The following is a 25,982-nucleotide window of genomic DNA, read 5'->3' as shown; positions in this document are numbered from 1 at the left end:
TTATATATAAATTATATATAAAGTATAAATATGAAAATGGGGAGTTAGTATTTTCTCCTCGCATTTTCTCCCCTTGGGACTTTTGACTTTGCCCTTTTAGATTTTTTGACTTCGCAAGGCACCGTATCAGCTGATAAGCGACATATGACTGTCACATGACTACAATGAATTAATTTAGCATATTTCTGGTTTCTGACCGCTAAGAGTTACATAGACATATCTGTTAAAATTCCTTGCTAAAACATTTAAAACTGTAGTTTTAGCATAAGTACAAATAAGATTGTTTCTCAATGGAAGCGATTGTTGTTTTTTTTAGCTAGCTAGCTAGCTAGCTAGCTAACTCATTGGAGAGTTATGTTTGCTAGTTTGGGAGATTCAATCAGATAAGACAACGATCTGAATTAGTTTCTTAATCAGTGTTTGGTTTTAAGGCTCATTTTGTATGGTTTTGGAGTTATATGTTTATTTTCGCTTTGCAACTCTTGTATTATCTCCTCTGTAGTTTGACTTTTTAACGTCATAGGACCAAAAATGCCTCAAACAGCGGCTGTCATCAGTGGGATCCAGAGGATGGTTTTGTACGAAACAAGAGCAGTAAGTTTAAATGAACTATATAAATTGTGTCTGCTGCTAGTTCTATGTTGTCATGTTTATGAGGTTCAATTAGAGTCCAGTTCTAATGCCAACTGATAAAAAGTTACCTGTATGGGCTTCTTCTGATTTTTCTTGAGATTCCTCCAGAGCAAGGATGCAGTGACAATCGAATCAATGAGCATATAAATGCTTAATCCTCCCAACTCTCTGTTTGTTGAGAAATGTATTTATTATTTATAATGTTGATATTGGTCTGAAAATCGACCAATGTACAGAATAAAACTGAAATACCCACCAAGCCTTGTGGTTCTTTGCTTATGAAAGTAAGAATTCTTTAAGCCTAACTCAAAATATGACTGTTGGTTTTGCACTGTAAAATGTATGTGGCATTAGGCAAGTTACTCTGCTGTAGCTAACGGTAGGCTGCTGGATACATTCAGATTGAACACTGGATGATAAAAATATGGAACTTTGTCATCAAAAATGTTTTGGAAACTTGGAACGTGGTGCGTGATAGGGACACATTGTTATGTTGTGACACTAGATGGCAGTAGATGTCTACTTTGGATAAGTGTCACAATCTTATAGGCTTAATTAAAATGTACAACCTTTAGATCGTTTTAGGTAAATGGTGTGATTTTTCTTTTCCCCGTCATGTTGCTAGAAGGAAAGTAAGGAGAGTATTTTAATTCATTTGTATGATTATAACTCATTCAAAAGTGGAACAGGACAGAATAGTTCTAATAGTTACAGAACGTACGAATACATGACGTTCTAATTTGACGCTTCTTACTGGCCTCCAAATCTTCGGCCATTTTGCAACTGAGTATGACGAGGATAATGACATGAATGGAAGAGACATGAATGGAAGTTCTGATCAACATCTTATGGTGTAGATTTGTTATCAGATATTTGACATGTTCAAATTGTTCAGTACTGGTTACTTTCCATTTTCCATAAAGTGTATTGATCAACATATTGCTTAGTTAAATTTAATTATGCAGGGTATATCAGGCCTTAATACGTTATATTGTATGATTGCACTGACTCCAACTATATGCTGGTTCATTATATTAAGTCAAAATGGCCAATTAAAATGCTATAGAAGGGAGGAATGCCATGTATTTCTATGAGCTGGGTTTATAAACCTGCGTGTCTTTTCTTGGAATTTTATAAATGAATTTATAACGTGGTAGACTAAAAATAAATATACATATTGATTAATTGAATACTACGCATAAGAAATCTTTTTTATTGAGTCCTGTTTTTTTTTTCTTTCTTTTTTAAAATAATTGTGTGTTTATCTTCAGTATGCACTTAGAAGAGGCTTCTCATTAATTATTATTTTTTCTTACCAGAGATACTTTTTGGTTGGCAGCAACCATGCACAGACCAAGCACAGAGTCCTAAAGATTGACCGCACCGAACCAAAGGATCTGGTGATAATTGACGATAAGGTAAACGGTGACTTTTCATCAGATGTGCAATACATACGTGTATATATATATATATATATATATATATATATATATATATATAGCTAGCATATATGCGTATGCAATACAGCACTATGGGCCTCTGGTGACTTTGTTCAATCCACTGAGCACGTTACAAATGTAACGTCAACGAGTTCTTCCTGTTTGGCTGCCTGCTGCTCATTTCTAGAATGTATGAGCTGGTTGTTAAGACTTTGGTCATGTTCTTGTTTACTACATATATGATGCGTTTCTTTATTATGATGCAGCCATGACTAAAGATGCATCATCTCATGCTTTCAATTTTGAATACTCAAAAACTGTGACGATGTTGCCACTGGTTTCAGAATCTCTTCTTGAAATCGCTCAATATCAAGTTTGCCTCCAATGATGACAAACCTTATTTCCCCAGTAAGACAGATGCCGCCTCATACTATCACACATGACCACTGCAGCCACGTCCAGGCTTGCAGGTGCTCCTATTCAGACTCCAATCAGTCACCTGACTGTCAACACCTAGGGTATCAGAAGTTCAAAACAAGTCAAAAAACAAAATAAGCAGAGAAGACTAGGGATTTTTATTTTGTGGACAACCTATGTTCTCAACTCTGCTACTAAACTCACAGAAGCGTTTTCTTTACACAATTATAGGCAAATAAACAGGCTTTCTAAAGGTTTCAGATTTCTCAGCAAAAAATATGTTTCAACAAAGAAGTTACGTTCAATCAATGTAGGCATCTATCTCTATGACGATACCAGTCTAATCCCAGTAGAATAACATTTGTATTTTTGCTATTTTTGTTTTTCTCTCTGTAGCATGTGTATAACCAGCAAGAAGTGCGGGAGCTACTAAGCCGTCTGGACTTGGGAAACCGCACCAAAATGGGTCAAAAGGGCTCGTCTGGTTTGTCCAGAGCTGTCTCAGCGTTCGGCATTGTAGGTGAGTAAAGTTTGTTCACTTGCCCCACTAAACTGGCATTACTTTGACTATTGCTTTGTTAAACAATGTCAACAAGTAATTTAAAGCAGAAACAGTGTGGGGTGACCTGGTTTTGCTTTTATGTAGAGGGAATTGAAAGGACAAAGTAAAAGGAGCGAGCACCTGCTTGTGTGATGCTGTTAACTTTATCTAAACAATCAAAAAGCAAACACGTTGAGTCGCCTGTCAGGTCAACACGTGCTGCACCAACACATTTTGTGCAATAACTAAAATGTCTAATTAAAGAATAGTTAATATTTTTGTCTGTATAGCACTTTACCAAGAACGTGGGGAAAAAAACAAACAAGCTCCTCTGTTTAAAAAGAAAAAAAATAAAGAAAGATCGATTAACAGAATGTAGAACAAATCAGATTTTGGAAAACCAATTTTTTGGAATTTAGTGGCTTGGCAAACTCTGAGCTCACTTGACAAATTATTTTTCAGTGGCATAACATGTGGTTTTCATTCTGGTTTAGAAGGTCGCAGAACACAAAGTAGTTAAATTTGCACAATACTATGTTATGTGTGTGTTTTTGTTTAGATGGTCTCTATGAGGTAGGCCTTGTCCACATAGCTTTTTTTTTTTACCCAAATTCTCAAGTATATTAACTGGTCTAACAAAACATTACACTTCATTACAGCATTGCAGTAATCCAATCACCCTTAAGCTTTTTTCTTTCATTTTTCTGTGTATAGAACTACTTTATACGAGTATAAGAAGGCCAGCATTGCTGCAGTAAACAAAAGTACCTCGATGTTTGGGTGAACTCTTCTGGATCCTTTTTTATAATGTCGGGGTTTAACATAATTCTTTTATGTATGACATGGTGGTTTGTTGCTTAGCATTGTTAGCTTGCAGCAAAAACATTGTGCGTGTGTCTTAGCTTAGGAGTTGCAAAGAGTTTGCACGTTTCATATTGTTTTTCAAATGTCCTAATATTCTGAAATGACTTTATGATTTTATATTTTAAATAAATAGTGTTGTTCAATAGAAATCATTCTCAAATCGAGATGCCCTGATGAGTTAGCCAGAGAACAGAATTGGCCAATGACATTGGCTCTGGTTAGTGATCATAAATAAAACTAGGAATATTTTTTATTATTCATTAAATGCATGAAAACGTTGAACTTCTACCATTTACAGTCTATAAATTAATTAACCAGAACCTTCAATGCAACTTTTTCACTTAAATGAAAAGTCTGATCAAATTTATATTTTGGTTTGAATTTTTTTTTTATTTTTTATTTTGGTTAGCATTAATGAGGATAATCTTGCAGTTCCATCATTATCCGTTGGATGTGAAAATTCTGCTATTGATTTGACACCCTTTATTCTGTCATGCAGCACAGTTATTTGTGTTGAATGACGTTAACATTTTCAAAACTTTGAGAAATTCATACACAAAATGACCCCCTATCATTTTTTTTCTTAGAAAAGTAAAGAATTAAATTAATGTGACCTGTGAGATGCAGCTGTAAAAACATATTCATTAATCAGCCTTTCATGTTCCACAGAAAAATAATTTCCCCTTTCTATGGTTTTCCTATTGACCTACAGACCTAGTTACAGTCTATTATAATCAATGTTTTTCACTGCTTTAGAGAAGCATTGCATGGATGACTGTTTCTTTATGTTGCACTCAACATCATTTTAAAGCATCATATTAAATGGTCACACTGATGCTAACAAGTTCTGTTTTTCACAGTCAATTAGACGATCTAATTGCTTATTTTCCATCTATGTTCACAAAACATTTTGTAGGCCCTTAATAGTATAAGTGATTCACCCATGTGGGTTACAGTGCCTCTTAGGAGACGCTTTGCCTGGTACAGTTCTTATTATAGTATTTATTAAGGATTGTCATTCTAAGTATATTTTTATTCAATGTCATTTGCTGGGCTTGTCATTCTGACCCAGTATCCTGGTAACAAAACACAGCATTCTGAAATAAAGAGAGTTCTGAATTAAGTGATAACTATTTAAAAACATTAGACATTATTAGCTTACATTAACAAAACAATTAGCATAAAGCCACTTTTTTTTTTTTCAGGGATAATTTTAAAATTCCATTATCAACTAAGAAAAAACCTTGGATGTCTTACAGAAGACCGAATCTCTTATTTTCAGGGTTTCTAAGCCATTTTTAGTGTGATATTTGAGAAATAGGCGAGCCATGGCTAAAAGCAAATAATTAACCTTGCTGCAGGTCATCTCTTTGAGAGATTTCAATGATAAAAGCGTAAATGCATCATTAGTCCATATTTTAAAAAAGAAATGAGTCATAATAAACCTCTTGTAATGGGTTAAATACACTGAAACATTGACATACTTATCAAGTTGTTGAGAGTTTGTATTGAACTGATGAACTTTCTCATAGAGAAAGAAAATCTGGGTCAAGTTACATCAGCAGGAATTAGGAACTACTAGGTTCCTTGCAAATTTATTCCAACCCCTTGAAGTTTATGGCATTTTGTCTGAATACTACCACAAACTCCAATGTTTCAATAGGATATATGCGATACAAAAATACATGTATTCAAACCCTTTCACTCTGATATGCTTAATGCAGTTCAGTGACAGTAAACAAGCAGCAAGGGGCTACAATGAAATGGTTTACTACAAAGCATACTAGTGTTAGAATCACCAGTCTTAAAACTTAAGAATTTCTGACTACACTTAAAACTTGATATTCACAGATACCATTGTCCACCCAGCTTAGCTGAGCTTGAACAAAAGAGTAAAAACTACTGTTTACATCCTACCAAAGATGTGCAGAGGTTGTTGCAGAGAAAGGTACTTCAACGATATATTGACTAAGGAGTGGTGAACACAGATGGCTGCGACACTTTTTATAGTCATATAATTATGCACTACTTTATGTTGGTCTATCACATAAAATCCCTACATATTACCTTAAAGTTTGTGTTTGTAAAATAAACGTGTTCCTTAAAAGAAACCTGTACTTATGTATGTGTGTTATTGTTTTTTTTTGTTTCTTTTTCTTTTTTGCAGGGTTTGTGCGTTTCCTCGAAGGGTATTACATTGTACTCATCACCAAGCGCAGAAAAATGGCTGACATCGGTGGCCACTCCATTTATAAAATTGAGGACACCACCATGATCTACATCCCCAATGACTCTGTTAGAGTCTCGCATCCTGATGAAGCAAGGTGTTGTCTCAATCGCTCCATCATCCGTTTTTGTGCTTTTTTTTTAAATATAATGAGCGTAAATTAAGATGTCTAATACTAAAAGAGAGTTGCTAATATTTTTTCTTATTCATATCTTTATATTTGCAGATATAATATCATATAGATATAATAGATATTTCTTTGAAACAAGTTATTTGTTTTAATCTTTGGTTTAAACACCAAGTTAAACCATGATTCGCTTCTAAATTTGTGTTTCCTCTTAAACTGTGGTTTTAATAAGCCTTTATTAATACGAGTTCATTAAGATGCTTTGATAAGTTGGAGACAGCAAAGCAACAATTTACTAATTGGGTTGCTTTTGGCATTTCCTGGCATCAAATGCTTTCCTTGGCATTCTGTCTACTTTTTACTTCATTCACACCTACAGACAAAGTCATGAATAAAATTAAATTCCAGCTTGATGAAACTTCTTGACACCAATCTCTCTTTATCAGGTTATTCTAAAGAAAACAAATCTCCCTGTGGCTTAAAAATCGTTCAGATGTAATACCACACCTTCCACGGAGTGTGTGCAGATCTCTGAATATGCTTATTTATCCACATCATCCTGTTACCACTGAAACAAGCTTTTTTTTTTTTGAAGGTGGCATGGCATTTGTTGAGTCTGGCCAAGTTTGTTTTTTTAGAAGTAGGAGAAACGCTTGTGATCAATGTGTAAAATATAAGCACGTAGGAGGTCATTTTCAGGGCAGCAAACTAAAAAGACAAATATCAACATACTTGGAGTACACATTAAAATGCACAGGAGTTAGAGTACTTGATTCATAGGTGGGTAGATTGATTCAGAATATCTTTGTATGCCTGTACTAGAGGATATCAGTATTTGTTTCTACTGCCTCTTGTGGAGAAAGCATTCATATCAGGATCTAGGTATGTTCTGTACAACTTTGTGTTGTGAAAGGACCAATAAGGAGAAGGGTAGTTGAAGATGACAAATGTAAAATGCTTGAATGTGAAAAGCTCAAGCATCCTCATCATGGACATTAAGAACGGATGATATGGGTTTCAGGTTTTATCACCATATTAAGCAATATGTTTTGGGGATAACATTAAAAGTGACAACATCTACAGTACAAATGCTTCACTACTAAGAATTTAAGCAAGGCTTACTCAGAAGTTATGGAAACAAGCCATGTGATGACATTTCCTAATCTAGTAGTACAGTATTCAGACGAACTGTTTGTGCTGATAAAGATTCACTCACCTCAGCATGCCAAATTCTGTAAGTGGATCCAACTGGCTGCAGTTCAACCTACTTTCTTATTTATTCTGCTGAGCTTTAATCCCTCTGAAGATTAGGTCGTCTTTAAGCATCCACCACAACTCACACACCATATGAAACAAGGGAACATCAAAAGAGGTATGCTTCATAGATCCAACAGGACATCCACATTTAGACCTGCATGATGATATCAGATTTGATGGTTATTGACTGAAGCTTGTAAATAAGTACATTAGCTCGTCATTGTGTTAAATTTGGGACGGCTAAGTTGATGACTGTATTTTTATGTTACAGGTACGTGCGAATCTTTCAGAATGTGGACCTTTCCAGCAACTTCTACTTCAGGTACGAGAAACCTGAGTTTAAATTCTTTACGTCAAAAACCTTCTTGAATTTAGGTTTACATTTGAGAGAAATTACACCTCCAGCGCAATACGCATTATTAGTTTGTCAAAAAAAGATTGAGTCTTAATTTCAACAAATTAGTTGCGAGTGAATCTTTGACTCAACTGTTTGAATGAACATAAAATAAAAGATATATATTTTATCGTTTTTCCATTTTTTAACAAGATGCTCCTCAAAATTTAAAATAAAAAAGTAGCTCAATCTGTTTTCATTAAGTAGAACTTGTATAATTTAATAATGCATATCTGCCAATTTATTAAAGACAGGTGGATCACAAACGTATTAAGGTGGTGTCTTTTGGAGGAGCAAATGGACATTTTTATTTCTTTCTGTTCTGAGCTTTTGAAGTCTAAAGATAGGAATGAAATTTTCTCACATCAGTTTTAAAAGGTTTTCTTCGGCTGAGTTAACAAGTCACTCTTGTCTGATGTAAAACGTGCTCGATATTTCTTACTGTTCTAATCTCTATTTCTGTAGCGATAGCAAATGGGTGAAGGTAAATTGCGGGGCTGAACAGCCTGTTCTTTCTTCACATGACACTGCCATTGTGCCCTGCAGCTACAGCTACGACCTGAGCCACTCGTTGCAGTACAACCTGACATTGCTGCAGAGACCTTACGAACTGTGGTCGGCGGCGCCCCCCTTGACTAAGGAAGAGGAGCACACCCAGGGCAAGCAGGACAGCTTTGACATCTTTGAGGACGAAGGTTTGCCTACACAAGGTGAGCAGAGGTGAATCACTGTCACTTTTGTTGAATGTCTTGCCTCGAGTATGCCTGGGTGGCCTCTTTTAGTTTTTATGTTGAGGTCATACTGGTACGCACAAGACAAGGCCAGCGGAATAAAGGCGGAAGATTGCTTCAAGAATAATTGGATGGAGGAGAGCCGGAAAAGAAGGAAGAGTCATTCAAAAGGCTAATTGAATGAGAAATAAAGCATACTTTGGTCACAATACAAAAAAGCAAAACATCCGCTATGTGATATTAACAAATGTATTGGAAATATATTAACTATTTTAAGCATATAATGATTGTAAAATAATTAAATTGGAGGTCGTTTCAGTATCTCGGGAAATAATTTAATTTAATTTAAATATAATTGACATGTCAAACATAAAAGAAAAACAGATAATAACACAGACATGAACTGTGAATTACCAGTGCATCTTAAATTGCATTAAAAAAACTGCTTTTGGATGTGTAGTAAATTGTTTAGTAAACCTGCAAGATGTAATTGCAAAAACTTTTTTCTTTAGTCGCAACCATTAATTTTGTAATTTATGATACTTTGTTGCATTTTTAAGCTCAATGTCTTCTTATAGATACTGGTCAGAACAAGATGTACTTGTAAAAAAAAAAAACAACTTGCATTTTCTAACAAGCCACTGATTACATTTATATTGCAACGCGCACACATTTCATTTTGCACCACCTTTGTAAGTTTTTTAAATGCACTTCCTAGTTTATGATGCATATTTTCTTTTAAATATGCACTTTTCCAGAACATTATTTGGACTGAATCCATGTCAGTAAAATGACCCGCTTGTTTTGTGTGCTCTGATTTTCCGCCACAGTGGTTTACGGTCTCCAGAACGAGCCGTACTACAAGTACGTGTGGAACGGAAAGCTCCTTGAGCGGATCAAGGACATTGTGCATCCTGACTGGCTCATGTACATAATCCATGGCTTTTGTGGCCAGTCCAGTATCCTTTTTTAAGCAACGGAGTAGTTTTATTTGGTGTTTTTTTTTTTTTTTTGTTCTTTTGATTTCTCTAAGAAGTTTTTTTTTTTCTTGAGCTAAACATTTCCTTTGTTTCTACTATTGTTAAGAAAAACGTAAAAGTATATTGTTAATAAATAACACACAAAGTCCCTTTCTGAGGCTTTGAATGAGGATTTACGTGAACACATACCCAGAAAACACAGTTGCATTTGTCTTTTGTCCAAATTTCTCTCTTTGTTGAGCACGTGGATCTCACTGAGCTCCAGCGTGGGAGTCAGAGTGAAATTTGCAGGATTTGGTAACTAAACTGAAGCAAAATACATTTGATGGGTTTCGGCAAAAGTTATCAGGTGTAAAGACACTGGTGATTACATAACCTCTCCTTCTGTTAGTGGCTGGGAGCAAGTTAATTGTGCATGTTTTTTTTTTTTTTTTTTTTGTTTTTTTAAGACCGAAGGGAAAGTCAGTGTTTTGATTAAAACCTAAGCTTGTGTACATTTTAATCCAGTCTTTTAAGTAAATATATTCTTGATGCATATCACTAAATTGGTTCCACATGAATAATTTTCTCTCGACTTGTGAACAGCTTTTGTTATAATGATTCATGATTTACTCCAACAAAGCATTAGGAGACTGATTGATTCGGGTTGCAGTCTGCCTGAGGCTCAGATTAAAATTTCAAGTCATTTACCATCAGCACAAATCATATCAAACCGAGTGAAATATGTCACTTTTTTACTAATATTATTTTCAGCTGCGGCTGATTCTGAACAAATAAATATTTCTAGGCCAGCCTTTGTCTTTTGTTTGCTCTGTAGTTCTGATAAGCGAGTAAGTACTTTTCTCAACATCCCTATTTTTTTTTCTTTATTTTTTTTATTTCACACGCGAGTTTGTGCTGCCACACGCTGACAACGTGTGGGTGAGTTTAGATGATTCCTCGAAACTGCTTGGCCTTCACTGGAGTTTCAGTGTGACAACAAGAGTGTGACAGGTGGACGGAGCCTGGTGCTGCAAGGTTGGAGACCTTGTCCTGTTAGGCGACGGGGCCTGGATTATACCCGTGTTAAACGGACGGCGGAGTCCGGCGATGACAGGTGCTTAAATTCCGTAACAAAAGTATGTTTTTTATCTTTTTTAACCTTTTTTTTTTTTTTTTTCAAAATCTCTTTCTCTTTCTTACTGTTTATTCAATGTCACATGCTGTTTTTATTTTTTTCTTTAATTATGTAAAACATCCTTGAAATGCCTTGCTGCTGAAATGTGCTATACAAATAAAATTTGATTGATTGACTGAAGAGAGCCAGATGGTGCAATGCAGCAAGATTCAGTAGATTGGATATATCTAAAAGTATGAAACATGAGGAAAGTACATACTCCAAAAACAACGTGCAAGAAAAGACACTACCTAATCTTGTTGGTGTTGCTTATTTGACACCCCTCCTCCTTCTGTATATCATCAGTCAAATGCATCCACTTCTTAAGTAACTCGCTTTCACAATAATATGCTAGTTTCTATGACTACAAGACACAAAATAAATACAAAAACATCAATAAAAGCATGACATCATATCAGATTAAAAAAAAAGGGGGACAAATATTGGAATACTGAAAAGTGTGTCCTGATACTGTGTAGTACATTGTCTCTATAGTTTGTTGCGTAGCCTCTTGAATGATTTATGGCATCAATGGTGGCTTGGAGGAAATCATTCTGAGGCTGCACTGAGTTGTTAGTGAAGTTTACTTTGACGGTGGCCTTCAGGTCGTCTGCATTGTTGTGTCTGGAGTATCTCATCTTCCTTTTATCATATCTAACATGATTCTCCTTTAGGGTTTGAGTCAGACAAGCCTGATGGTTAATCTAACGCAGAAGTCTCATGATAATTAATTGATGTATTGGTATTTTTCTCTAGAAAATTAGATCAGCATCTCAATAAATCTTGTTAGTACTTTAAAATGTCCCGGTAGAAGGCTGTGCTGACTTTGGATATGGTGGACCAACACCAGCAAATAACAGAACTCCCCAAATCACCAGTGGCTGTAGAAACTTTATATCAGACATCAAGAAACTTTAAGTCATTCTTTTTGCAATCTTCCTCTAGACATGGATGTCCCACAAAGTGCAGCAATTTTCATCAGACAAGAGGAATTTGGACAGTTTAGCAGCAGCCCATTTCATTTACTCTTTGGTCAAAGCAAGATGTTGTTTCTGGTTCAGGAGTGGCTCTGACCCTCGCCAAAGTCCATGCCTTGTCCAGCAATTTAAATAACTTCCTTTATGCCATCGGCATCTCAGTTGCAAACGGCCATTTTTCTACCAGGATTCCACTTAACTTTCCATTAATAGTCTTTTTAGTTATGACCTTTCTGACTGCTGTTAATATTCAATATTCTTCCCTTTTATTTTATGTTAGACAGCGATATGGGAATAACATGAAATTTCAGTTTTAAAAATATTTTTGATTTAATAATATGTAAAACGCAACTCATCAACACACACAAAAAATGAACAGTTGAACAGTTGAAATATGTCCCCCTTTGCACCAATGTAATGCGAGTTTAATTTTTTAAAATTTAATAACAAACAAAAAAAAAAAAAAGAACTTTTTTTGATTTGTTACGATGTACATAAAACGCAGATGTATCAGAATGTTCAGATTTGAGACTTTAGTTTTGCTTTTGCCAGCGTGCTCATTCATTTCATCCTTAACCCACTGACTTCAGAGCTTCTGATCTACGGTCGACCGGTTCACATCACCCTCATTGCCAGGCGCTCCAGCAAATTCGCCGGGACCCGCTTCCTGAAAAGAGGTGCCAACTGCGAGGTACAACTGTTTCCGCGGCAACGGGGACAATAGATAGTGGAAGCAAAGATGAGGGCCTTCAGCATGATTGAGATGACTCAGGTTGATCACAGGGGGTTAATTGGATCCCCTGCCTCTTTCTTCAGTATGCATGAGTATCTATCTGTGTGGGTGTTTTGTGAAAGGAAGGATGAACTTAAGGCACACGTTTTGTTTTTCATTCTCCTGTTTTGGACTGTTTTAATTTAAAAAAAAATGTTTAGGATTTGCAGGTTGTCATATTTTTGTGGACATATGAATGAACATGAATGGATATGTGTAAATATAGTTGCAGTCATCTTAAATAAGAAAATCCATAATTAATTTTAGAAAAAAAATACCCATATCACCCTTCACCTTTGCTTTTTGCATTTTCTGTATGAAAATGAAAGAGGATTTTTATCCTGCACCGCTACAGAAGTAAATAGTCCTGCAACTAATATGTCTTAATGTAATTTCAAGACTGTGGCAATTTCTGAAGACATCTCTGAAGAGCATTGTCAGTGCACATACTGTAGCTGTTGCTGTACCAAGATTTTTCAATCTTTTTCTTTACGTTTCAATAAAGCGCTAAAGAACATTCGCTCTCTGTATGTAATGTCTCCTTTTTAATCCCTTGGTTATGGTTTAATTAAGTTTTTCTTTTCTACCCCAGGGGGACGTAGCTAATGAGGTGGAGACCGAACAGATCGTCCACGATGCCTCGGTTACGTCTTTCACAGCAGGAAGCTACTCCTCGTACGTCCAGGTCCGAGGTTCTGTCCCACTGTACTGGTCTCAGGACATTTCCACCATGATGCCAAAGCCACCCATAAGATGTAAGACCTATGGGCATCTCATGCACTATTAAAAGGGAATGTTTTTTATTGTTTTGTGTACATGTATTCAGCTTTACTCGACAAAAAACAGACTACTTGTCTTTTTACTAAGTTAGAATCTCCATATCCTTTGTTTTTAAAATATTATGAGGCAGCAGTATGGCCCAGGAAATGATAATAAAAAAAAAGTGCCACTGTGAATTACATTTTGCTTCTCAAAACCTAAAACAACATGTTTGGAAAATGACAGTTTTGCATTAAAATAAAACTTTGGTTTCTTACGAAGGCCTTTCTGTTTCCTGTACAAGCCTACGTAAGTATCTACTGATCTTTAAAAAGATCAGTAGATAAGGGCAGGATGACCCCCTCATGGTTTCCATATTTGTATCCATCTCATTCCGAATGGAATAAAAGCTCTATAACCTCAACCAATGGGAGGTGATCGGGTGAGACTGATGACACTAGAGACTGATGGGGTTTACCGTGTGCGTAACAACAGAAATACACTGAGGCTTACGTTAGTACAATGCCTGTATCAACTGATAATCCCTTTCTCCTCTGCTGTGCCCCTTTTTCATCCTCAGATGACTTTTAGTCGCTCAACATAACCCTCAAAATCCCTCTTGTCTTGTCTTATTGTCCTGGTCCTCCTCTGATCCTAAGTCCTTATATGACTTTTGGAAATCTAATCCATGCCTTGGACAGTCTGGTTATATTTCATACTATATGTTTGTATATACTGCAAGTATATATTTATGGATTCTTGACACCGGGTTTTGATTCAAGCGAAGTCTCGAAGTTGTTTTTGGGGGTCATCTTATCATTGAAGACGCCATAAATTAATAAATGATTTTTTTTTATGTTTTTCATATTTTGGAATGTTATTCCTTTCAGCTAAAATATTTTAATCATAAAAAGTGAGAAAAAGTGCTGCTTGTGTTTGTATTCTAACAGCTTAAATGTAGTGCAACCAATTGCTGTCACAAAATACCTAATCGGTAAATAGTCTACCTGCGTGAAACGTAGTCATAAACCGAAGACCAAGTAACACAGAAAGGAGTCCAGGGAGAAGTTTAAAGCTGGTTTAGCCAATAAAGTAATAAAACAAAGTTTGAACATTTCACTGAGTCCTGCAAACCTACCAATACATGGCTGTCCACCTGAACTGACAGATTCTCAAACAAAGCCTCTGGTTACTAATATAGCTGGTGCTTTTCATTAAAAAGCTGAGCTGCTTATTCAAGACAGGACTGTAATTATTTGGCTTTTAGTCCTTTAGTCTTTGTTTGACTCATAAGAAACTCAAAGATGATTAGTGTTTAAATGAAGCGAAGAATCTTAACTAAGTATACTTTCATACAGTTTCTTTGTGTGTGCTTCTGGATGAGTGTCGAAGTGGGTGTGACCAGTCCACAGCCAACACGGTTGTAATATTTAACCGATCCTGTTGCTGCCTGACATCTGTTAGAAAGATCTAGGTCAGCGCCATGGCTGTAAATGCATAACCATCCATTTCTTGCTAGTCCATTTTCAAAATGAAAGCAAAATCTCTAAATTTGCATCTGTAATGTAATGGGTAATGACTGGATTAAAGACGACATGATTGAGAAGTTGATAGCCTGAATGATTTGCTCTGCCCCTCTGTTGTTGACGTTATCAGCACAATAACTCTGCAGAGGCAGATCAAATTTATAATGGCGAAAAATGATGAAATGAGGGACGACAAAGTTGGAAACTGAGCTGTCAGTTTTAAGTTGCACCAGCTGTCACAGTTATTGTCCTGGTGCAGTCCTGTAAATAGAATAAAAATAGATCCAGCGGTTTCTATTTAAAAAATATGTATTTTAATTTAGTTCATCAGTGTCAAGGAATTTTTATTAAGTGATTCATGGCATTCTGTTTACATGAGGTATACATCTGATGTGACAAAGAAGTCCCTTTCTCTTGTTGCTCTTAACTTCAAAATGGAAAATAATGGGAAACACACCATCTAAGTAGGTGTTTATTGAGAAAAAATAATCTCCAAACGCAGTGCAGTTTAAGAACTGAAGCACTTTGTTTACTGCTGCAGCAGAATTTTTTATTTTTTTATTTTTTTTTCGTCCCAAGGATTTTCCACATCTTTACCAAGGGTGGCAGTTTATGTGGAAGATGCTGTACTTAAATTCAACTGCATGAAATGGCGCTTAGGACAGTCTGACCTATTTGATGCCTTTTCTCCTCACACTTAATTTTCGCGCCACATAGCAGTTGTGCGGCTCAGCATGTGTCAGATGGAGACAGGTAATGTTTTGCAGGTTTTAGAATGAACAGAAGAGTGTAAATGGAAGGGAAGACACGCAGCACAGAACGCGAAACGAGGGGGGGAGGTGGGGTGTTGTGGTGAAGTTTGACATCACAGACTCTTAAGTTTCAGACTCTAAAAGTTTCAACCTTGAAAAGAAATGTGCGCAGATTCCAAAAATAAAAGCCATGGATTGATTTTACTTCTATAAGTTGCCATAAGGTTTTTATTTTATTTTATTTTTTTCATTTGTTTTCTGCCTTTGTGAACCACTGGCTCTCCTGCAAATGCATACTACACTTAGGGGAAGTTATTTTGAGGCAATCTTGCCAAAGTTATGGTTTAAAGCCCCCATGATTTTAGACTGTTGCACTTCCTGTATAGCTGTGATGCCATCTGTTACAGAAAGGATTTTTAAAAAATGTCTTATTTACATATTGTTCTTTATGATTTTGGTTATATGCATGATTGTCAACCAAATGCTTCAAAGGCAGTACTGTAAGAACTGTATGTCTGAATTCCCAACATCCTTAGCACCACACTAAGACAACATATTGCCAAATATGGAGCAAATTAATAATGTTGAATTCTTTTAAAAACCACCTTGATCAGAGAAGGATTTTTTTTTTTCATATTCTTGAAATATATCCTATCTCATCCTCTTCTATTTTCTGTTTTCTTTCCTCTCTTTTTACAGTGGACCAAGCAGATCCATATGCTAATATAGCTGCCCTGCATTTTGACCAGATGCTGCAGCGGTTTGGATCACCCATCATCATCCTCAACCTGGTTAAGGTAATAAAGCATTTACAGAAATGTCCCTCTGAGATTCAAAATCTCATGTGAAGGGGAAGCCTAGCTAAGGTGTTACCCCACTAAACCATGTCAATAATTGTCCTCACCTTTATGTGAGGCCAGAACATAATGCAGCTTTGCAAAATATAAGTGTGGTAGTTAAGTGGTGAGTTAGATTGAATATAGGTTTAGTAATAATGTCTTTACTTCCCTTTTTACATTACAGATATGGACTTTTATGGCTTGCACATTGCTGAAGTATTTTTAAGCTGATTTACAAAAGCGATTTGTATTATTCTTAAGCTACGCCAACAACATTGCTATCAGAGCATATACCTTTTTGGACCGTTTAAAAATTGGGGTTTTCTTCCTTATTTTTCTATGATTAACAGTTTAATTTGTTCAAGTCTGCAAACCTTTTAATTCTCAAAACCTTCTGGAACAAAGACAACACGAAGAAAAGCCCACCTATGCTTTGGATTCACACTGTAGGTACTTGAACACAGTTATGATTCCCCTGAAACCGTCAAACAATCTGACAAACTCTGGAGAATAATTGCACAGCATTTCAAATTCTTAGATGGAGTGTAACTTTCATTTACCACTCTCCTACTGAAAAAGCTGAAAAATGATTTCTTAGATTTACCAAACATCCTGTTTATTAAAGGAACACCTGGACAAAAACAGCTTTAAATGTATATTCACAGATGGTGATTAAAGCAGGATGACCTTGCTTATGTTCGCATAGCAATGTTAATGTTATACTTAATTTACTATCTACGTTGAGGATAAATTAAAAAGTTATTCATACTCAATTGTGCAATAAAACACTAACTGACAGAAACCCTGATGGTTCCATCATTTTCACTCAATTTTAAGCACATTCACTATACACGTTAATTGAGTTGATTCCCAAGCATACTGACTTTTATTTGCTGGTGTTATTTGTATGGATGCATGGCTATATTGATTTAAGATTACATTTTTTTTCTGTGGTTAATCCACTTGTGAATTTTAGATTAGATGTACTTGATCACTTGAACTTTGATTTCTCAAATATGTCTGCTCATTGTAAAAAAAAAAAAAGCAAAAACAAAAATAAAATCCCTCCCTTTGTTATTTAGAGAACTGGCATTTTACTCTGTGGATTATTTAGGAAGCAAACAGGAAATGTTCTGCATTCTTGAAGTATTTATCTTTTTATCCGCTCCGCCTGTGATATCACTTGAGTGGTGTAACAGGGCAAGGTGGAATGTGTAATTTCTGCGGCATTCGATTGATTGCTGTTCATTAGCCGTGAGCTATTATGGTCACAAAAGATTTTTCTCAGTGGTTTGAGATCACCAGCTGTTGAAATCCTACCCAAGGCGGTGGTAGTATCAGTACTTAAACTACTCTCACGTTTTAAAGTAGAGACCGCCGCTATAACCTTCCCATCCTGAAAGGGGAGCAAACAGATTGAAGTGTGCATATTTCACTTTACTTCCACCCGGCTGTCCGTCACATTGTACAGCTTCTGTTTGCTGCCCAGACATATGATTTGTGGCTTGGATTTCCAGCTCACGTTGTCACTCACAAGGGGAGCTGCGACATGAGGGACCAATCGCAGGCCGCCAATGTCCGCACAAGCAACAGCCATGTGAAATCTGCAGACCATAGGGAATAGAAGAGGGATTTGCCCCCTTCTTTCACTGTACACTTCCTCACTTATCCCAGAGAGATAGATAGAAGGGGGAAAAAAGGGAAATTAACCATAAAGCCTCGACAGCCGACCCCCGCCTCAGTGGGGACACTGGGGTCAGCAGGTATCCTGTCAAGTCCAAGATATGTTTTAGAGGAGTAAAGAAGCACATGGCCAAGCATGTGAATGACTTTTACTATAATTAAATTGGAATAAAATGTTAACTGTGTGCAGTATTTTTAGATAAGATAATAAAAGTTAATTGTTTTAATGTGATCACAATTATTTGGATATTCACTCACGCAACTGAACTGGCAAAAGGGGGGGGAAAAAACGTGTGGAAAAATATGCTTTTGTTGCCTTAGAATAAAATTTGATATAATTACTCCCATTATCTCCAGCTTCCTCGTGTTCACACATGTGCTTGTGTGACTGCTGCAGCTTCTGGTTTAATGTCAGAAGCTGCACCCTCATAAACCATTGACTGTCGTGTTTTTCTATTCATGCATGTCAACACTTCATTGGGGAACTTTGTGAGCGCGTGCACGTACAGTATATAGGATACTTATAGTATCTCATCTGAGCGCAGAATGTGTGACTGAATGTCTGACGAGCCCTGCAGAGTAAGTGCTAGGAAGTGCTCTGCTAAGTTCGCTGGTTGCCATGTTACTTTGCTGCTGCTAGATGGTGTGAATGGAGATGTGAGCCTGCTTAATGACGCATCCATGACAATTATCACCCAGAGTGAAGGGTCATAAAGGCACAGTGTGGGGGCATACAAATAACTTAATGGATGGTCTAAGTCAAAGAGTAGGACTGACTGCATCCCTTTTTATTGACATAAGTCATTGTCCTAAGGCTAGAAGCACATGTGGCTGAAATCAGATGTTTACATAGACTGCAAAAATAGAAAAAAAAATATTTTTACCAGTCATCTTACATAAAATTAGAGTTAAAGTTTCCTGTTTTAGAAAAGCACCCAGACAAGCATTTATCTGGGCTAAATGCCAGAATAATTTAATCATTTTTACATACTGTTATAACTTTCTTCTACATCAAAAATATTTCCACACATTAAATTTGGCAGCATTGACTTTAAGTGATATTTTTTGGATCAAATGTCTTTGCTCTCCTTTCATTAGATTCTCTGAGTAGTTTGCTGGGATTTTGGCCTTTTCTTCCTTACTAGTATAACTGATTCAGGTTTTAAGGCTCAGACACAAAATTCGTTTCATTTGTCATTTTCATTTTCATTCTTTCCCACTAATTTCCAATAGGACTGAGATCGAGGCTTTTCAACGGCCTCTGCAATAGACCGATTTTATTGTCCTTAAGCCACTTTGGGGCTAATTCGGTGGTATGCTTATGGTCATTAGCCAGTAGGAAGTCATATTTTTGCCCAAGTTTTAACTTCCAGGTTGTTATCTTGAGATATTGAAAATTTGCACACAGTATCTATATGATTCCATCTATTTTCTGAAGTACATAAGTCCTCTATGCTCCAATGAATTATGATGCTACCAACAGAGTTCTCAATGTTCTCAGGCCTTCAAGTTTCCCCCTTTCTTCTCCAAACCTAGCAATGGTCATTATGACCAAACATTTTAAAAATGTTGGAGTAAGGGCTTCTTAAAGGGAATATGGAATTCTAAGATAAAAAGGTTGAATCTTTTTTTTTTTATTTTTTTATTTTGCATCAGGATGTGTTTTTTAGGTTCTATCTGATATATCAAAAAAAGTGCACCAAGTAGATGTTGATGGATTAAAAAGCTGCCTGATGCCATTTCCATCTTGTTTACTTGGGCACTCTCCATAAATTCACTTCTCAGTCCTATTTTAGCTCTCTGGTGACGATATCTGTTAATGATCTAACCTGGTGTACATCTCTTTTGGATCCTACAGAAACGTGAAAAGAGGAAACACGAAAAGATTCTCAGTGAAGAACTCTACCCAGCTGTGATCAACCTCAATCAGTTCCTCCCTCCAGACCACCGCATTGACTACATTGCCTGGGACATGGCCCGCTACACCAAAAGGTAATTCATTTAAGAATGGAAACTGCCAGAGCGCATGCTTAAAAACTGCAAATATTAATTGTGTATTAAATTACAGAATTAATAGTGCAATCACTCAAAGGTTGCAACAATGTGTCGTCCTGAGAATATTTTTGTTGAAACAATAACAAACACTTAAATTAGATATAAGGGGAAAAAAGATATACTAACCTATAATCTGCTGAAGAAGTTCAGGTTATAAGAAATTAGTTTTATACAAATAAGTGTTGGATTTAAATGACCTAGATTTATAAATCTATCACCATCTGAGTTCTCTGCCCAACTTCATCTTCAATTCCTGACTTTATTCTTAGGCCCTTTGGTTATAATCCATTTATTAGAAATTGACATTTCCATTTTGGACTAAGCTTGACAAGATGTGTCCTTTTCAATAACTCAAATCTTGTGCACATCTAACTGCACAGCCAAGTTAGGCCCGAGTATTTGAGCTATACATTTCCACATCATTTAAATGTAGACAAGCCCAACTGTCGAGATAAACTTGCTTCCCTTGATTTGTTTTCTTATTTTAAAAAATAAAAATAAAAAATACCAAAAAACATTACGAATCCCTGTTTTTCCCTGACTTTTCTAGCTGGCAGTTTGTGGTGATTCTCACACTTGAATGTACCTGCCAGGAACAGTTTTCGGCACCAAAAGGCTGCGACAGGTTTTGCCAGGCATCACACATGACATCTTGTACCTGTGCACAGGTAGCACAAGTTTAAGTGGCCAGTCACGCCCAGAGCGTTCCCATAGCTGAGACGCTCACTCATGCTACTCCGAGAACCGGGGTTACGAAAATAACCTAAAGTTTTCTTTGCTAAACGGAAGGACAAAATAAAAGGAGTTTCCTTTTTTTGGGGAAGATGTTGCAACTTTTGTGTTGGTTCAAGTGACGAAGGTGGAGCGCGAAAAGGAAACGCAAAGCGACAAAGTAGATACTTTTCAATAAAACACTGAATTAAAACCTTTTTAATTCAGAATTTTAGCAGCATTTTTTTTATTTACATTGAAAAGAATTCAGTTAATAAGATATCCTTATGTGAAAATGTATCATCTGAAAAATCTAGGAACATCTTACCACCTGATTACGGATCTGGTGATGTAACGTTCAAAATCTTTCCTATTTTCCAGCAAATTATGCAACGTTTTAGACCGCTTGAGCATGATAGCAGAAAACGTGGTGAAGCGAACAGGTTTCTTCATCAATCGCTCTGACTTCTACTGCCACACCCTGAGACCAGATGACAGGTGAATCTTTGTTTTTCACACTTCCTGCTGGTTTTTATTGTTCTTTCAGTGACAGCAAATGTGAAACATACATAGTTGTGATTACAACTATGTATGTTTCACATTTGCTGTCACATTTGCTGGGTGTGTTGATTAACACACCCAGATTAAACAAACTGCAAAACTTTTGTCAGGAATATTTTACTGTCAAATCTTTGCGAATGTGATCAGTCTTTTCTTCTTTATGCAGGGTCAAGTGTGTTAGTATTGCTTGGATTTGAAAGATATTAATTCATAATGGAAATGATGCCTGATGGCGGGTATAATGCAAGGAAACTTTTGCTAATAAGCCAAGTATATTGCCGTCTCTCCTCTGAGAGACTGGTTCCTTCACCGTCTGCATATTTTAATCGCTTTCAGCCGCTATTACCATCCTGTTATGTAACCCAGCAGCCATACCCTGGCCAATATTTATTACCCTTTCTTCTGCATTACACAATGCTTGCTCACTTGCTGTTTTTTTAATGCATATGCATGCACACACAACCACGATTCCTCTGTAGACACTCATAGCGGTGGATGAACAACTAATGATGGCACCTGTAGTCTTCATCTGACACGCGGGGAAGGTTCATGTCTGAATTTTGTTTTTTTTTTTTAAACACCTTGTTTTTGTTTTATTGTTTCTCTGGGATATATTACCAACCGCAACACTTTGTATTACAGCAGTCCTTAATTTCTGTTGTCTTAAATCTTAATTTAAATCGCTGGAGGTAGCCATTCGTTTTAAAGTGCCTCTTTGAAAAAGCAGATATTGAATGATCGTGTTTAACCTAAGAAAATGTATACATTCAAATACTTTTAGGCCTTTGAAAAACAGAGGTGGGTAGTTAGCAATTGCTTTTATTCGGCTGTATTTAATTGAGTAGCTTTTGGGAAAAATGTACTTTACTTTGTCCTCTTCATCATGCAGCAGTTCAGACTTTCAAAGCCTGTTGGTAAAAATCCATATATTGGTCACACCAGGCAGTGTTCAAAGCATGTTTAAAAAGTAGTGGCTTATCGTCTGGAAATTACAGGATTTAAAATATTGGATATTAATAACACTTTCCTTTTATTTAATTTTTCCTTGGGATCATTAAAGTATTTTTGAATTTTACTTTTTTTACCTATTGATTTTTTATTTTTTTTTTTTTCGTTTTCAGGTGGCGAGACATAGGTGGATCTGTTACATCCACTGGACGACTACAGGTACATCACATGCCGGTAGTTTTGGTGTAACTTTGTAAATGGTAAAAACAACTTTGTCTAGCAGATATGTTTTTAAATGTGACCTTAAGACATGTGATTCACATGTTTTACTACTGCTACTGTTTTGTTGACTTACAATTATGAATACTGTTTAAGCATAGCTTTAAACCAGAATCTGAATAGCTTCATAAATATTCATACATTAAAAAATATTTTTTTTAAAAAGAATAAAACTGGTCTGAAAGCAGCTCGCAGAGAGAGTGTTGCCCCTTAATATTTAAGACTTGGGTAGCTCGGTTGCTTTTGAATTTTAAATATTCCTCTTTGTTACCATCAGTTCTGCTCAGATTTATTTCCTCTTTGGTCTGTGAAGTGAATAAACCTGTTGTAGGTTAACGAAGACGTTGTTGTTGCAGACTGGTGTGTTGAGAACCAACTGTGTGGATTGTTTGGACCGTACCAATACAGCCCAGTTCATGGTGGGGAAATGTGCACTGGCTTATCAACTGTATGCACTGGGAATGATTGATAAGCCCAAATTACAGTTTGATACAGACTGTGTCAGGTAAAGCTAGCTTAAGACTTTCACATATTAACCATGATTGTAGATTTTGCTTCAGTAAAAGTTTCAGAACCTCATCATTTGACATCTGTTTAGCAAAATAAGATAATAATTCTAATAATAAAACAAAACCTGCTGTCATGTGTAATATTTTTACCTGACCAGTCAGAGAAATCACTCTCTTTTATCTGTCACCTGCTTAATTTAGGTTATTTGAGGAGCTGTATGAGGATCATGGAGATACTCTATCTCTGCAGTATGGCGGCTCTCAGCTGGTCCACCGGGTGAAAACCTACCGCAAAATTGCACCCTGGACTCAGCACTCCAAAGACATCATGCAGACGTTGTCACGGTACTACAGCAACGCTTTCTCGGGTATGTACGCCGTCGACACATGCAGCTTTGCACAGTTATTAACAGTTTTTAAAAAAATAATTTTCTTAATTGCAGCTAGAAAAATAATTCATTTGTCACACTTTTTTGTTTAAATTAGAACAAGTTTCTAGCCGTGAGTTTTTCTCTCTCATAAACAAAGTGATGCTCTCACTTGTGACTCGTGATAATATAAATCACACCCCGGTTTGTCGTTACACGTTGGCTACAAGAAAAAACATTCTGACTTGACAATTATATTTTCATGAACGCTAGTGACTCAACCAGTTTTAGGACGGTCGGGCGTAATGGCAGACAGTCACAGCTGCTCTAATTTACCTGCTTGGCCAACTTCCTACTTTGTGTCTTTGCTTTTATTCAGGACAGACGGATATTTTACAAATCTAGGTCAGCGGACGGGTTGGTTACTTTTGTCGGAGCGAAATGCCCATGACTGTCCGTTAGCAGTCTGTCATGGCGGAGCAATAGGAGACGGTGGCTGATTACTGTATGGGGCCCGCACATTGGCTCAAGCCCAGGTGCCCACAATCTCGTGTTTGCATTACTGCTAATATGTTTTTGTTTATGACATTAACGTCATATGATTCCTCAGTCAACATATTGACACTTTTCACACCTGTCTGTGTGGGCTTCATTTAAAAAATTTTTGTCATTTATATTTCCTCCCTATCTGCCTGCACGTTTACATGTTCGCTAAGTTCAACTTGGCGGGGTCTTTCAGTCATGCACTTTTCTTTATGAAACTGTTGTATGTGAGTCATGGAAAATTATACTGAAGGTCATGGAAAAGTCATGGAAAAGTCATTTTCTAAATACCCTGGACCTGGGTGCACTGAAACAATGTCACAGAAAGTGTCCCATTTCTTTAAAAGTATTCATTTCATCATTTCCAGAAAGAACCTGACAAAGATCACAGAGAAACTTAATAAAGTCATATGTAGGTAATAAACTGAAAATGCCTTGCTGTTCCCACTCCCTACCTGGTGTCTTCTCTAAGCCTGTCCTCTAAAAGGAAAACATTAATTTACTTTGTAAGCGTGATGCCCTTTATTTTTTACTTGGCTTGCAGACCAATTACATCTCATCAAACTAATTGCCACTATGAGCTTTCTAAATAGAGTTGAAATTGTGCCTCTCTGTTGCTCATTGACTATTAAAAACACATCACGATTCAAGGCTCTTTGCCAAAAATGTTGTCACTTGATCCATTCCTAATTTTGAAAGGGGAATTTTTTTTTATTTCGCTCTCCATGTCCAATTATTGTTCACCTGCCTTTTGTGGCTGTTGCTGGTAAAATGTTGGCCAAGAAAGATGGTAAAAAAAAAAATAAAATAACTTTTTCAACAATATTTTCAACTATATTATTTATATGCTCTTCTCTTACTGAATGTATTGAAAAAAGATTTTAAAAAATAACAAATGTAAACTGCAAGTTTTGTTGGAAAGCTTGGTAAAAGATTACACTTGACATGTTCTCATCAGAGCTGAGCTGTACTCTAATTATGTCATTATGTGTAATCTTTACTCATACTGCGTGATGAACAAAGATTCATCTCGCCGTGAGCTCATACTTTTACATTAGCTGGCACAGTTTATCTCTCTACCATGTGAAAAATTGGAGAAATTTATATATGTAAAAATTAGTGTGAACAGTTCGTCAAGGACTCCCTACATCATGACTGCACATAAGTGCACAGACATGAGCAGTGAGGCATAGATGACCGAGTTTAGTTGCAGAACAAATTGATTGACTTGCAGAGTCCAGGTTTCAGCCTAACATAAAACCTTTGGGTTGAATTTGAGCATGTGAGCCAGACCTTCCTGTGCACATCAGTGATTCACCAGTAACCCAAGTCTTATCATTACCTGATTGGAAAAAAAGAAGGTTGTTTGGCATGCTTGCTTTAATGGGCCTGAAATTAGCTTCTAATTATCCACTGACACTGCTGGAGCATTATCCACGTGACTTCACAATTTGAAGGTGGAATAACTGACACCAGACTGGGCAGCATGTGGAACATGTGCCTCAGGCTGAGCATACAAACATTTACTGGGATTATGTTTCAGCCGTACAGCCAGAAATCAAACTGCTGCAATGTTTTGTTGTTGTTGTTGTTGTTGTTGTTGTTGTTGTTGTTGTTTTTTTCTAAGGTTGTTAGGAGATTGATTTATTGTTGTTTGATTGGTAAAGCCAGACAGCTTTATTGGGGAAAGAAAATGTTCATCAAGGCTTTTCTATTCACAGTTATGATCTTTAATAGAGAGAAAAATGTCTTGCACCTTTTTTTATACCAAGATAAAAAGAAAAAAAAACATCTACTATCATGGATTTTATGCTGTCTGAAGATTTACAATTTAATTTAAGCATTTAATATATATATAAAAATTAAAAATTCCCCTCTCACCCTCCGTGGGTGGTCTCTTTCATCCTCTGAGCTCGGGTCCTCTACCAGAGGCC

At 36.5% G+C, this 25,982-nt stretch overlaps 2 protein-coding genes across 2 annotated transcripts in view; one reads left to right on the top strand and one right to left on the bottom strand.

The window, feature by feature from the left end:
* Positions 1 to 788, bottom strand: part of ak9 (adenylate kinase 9) — a 15,784-nt gene extending 14,996 nt beyond the window's left edge. Inside the window, exon 1 of the mRNA XM_016671934.1 lies at positions 702 to 788. Coding sequence (XP_016527420.1) covers positions 702 to 776 — 75 coding nt within the window. The 5' untranslated portion in view covers positions 777 to 788. The remainder of the gene's footprint in view (positions 1 to 701) is intronic.
* fig4a (FIG4 phosphoinositide 5-phosphatase a) overlaps positions 128 to 25,982 on the top strand; it is a 46,250-nt gene continuing 20,395 nt past the window's right edge. The window contains exons 1-15 of the mRNA XM_007552815.2: positions 128 to 594; positions 1,953 to 2,051; positions 2,886 to 3,009; positions 6,062 to 6,218; positions 7,777 to 7,827; positions 8,446 to 8,609; positions 9,461 to 9,589; positions 12,334 to 12,434; positions 13,108 to 13,270; positions 16,252 to 16,349; positions 19,933 to 20,066; positions 21,222 to 21,338; positions 22,523 to 22,568; positions 22,985 to 23,133; positions 23,339 to 23,505. Of these exons, the coding sequence (XP_007552877.1) occupies positions 532 to 594; positions 1,953 to 2,051; positions 2,886 to 3,009; positions 6,062 to 6,218; positions 7,777 to 7,827; positions 8,446 to 8,609; positions 9,461 to 9,589; positions 12,334 to 12,434; positions 13,108 to 13,270; positions 16,252 to 16,349; positions 19,933 to 20,066; positions 21,222 to 21,338; positions 22,523 to 22,568; positions 22,985 to 23,133; positions 23,339 to 23,505 (1,762 nt within the window). The 5' untranslated portion in view covers positions 128 to 531. The remainder of the gene's footprint in view (positions 595 to 1,952; positions 2,052 to 2,885; positions 3,010 to 6,061; positions 6,219 to 7,776; positions 7,828 to 8,445; positions 8,610 to 9,460; positions 9,590 to 12,333; positions 12,435 to 13,107; positions 13,271 to 16,251; positions 16,350 to 19,932; positions 20,067 to 21,221; positions 21,339 to 22,522; positions 22,569 to 22,984; positions 23,134 to 23,338; positions 23,506 to 25,982) is intronic.

This window comes from Poecilia formosa, unplaced genomic scaffold (genome assembly GCF_000485575.1).
Source record: "Poecilia formosa unplaced genomic scaffold, Poecilia_formosa-5.1.2 Scaffold53, whole genome shotgun sequence".
In the NCBI taxonomy this organism is placed as follows: domain Eukaryota; kingdom Metazoa; phylum Chordata; class Actinopteri; order Cyprinodontiformes; family Poeciliidae; genus Poecilia; species Poecilia formosa.
Note: the sequence above shows the minus strand (reverse complement) of the source record. Positions and strands in the feature narration are given on the sequence as shown.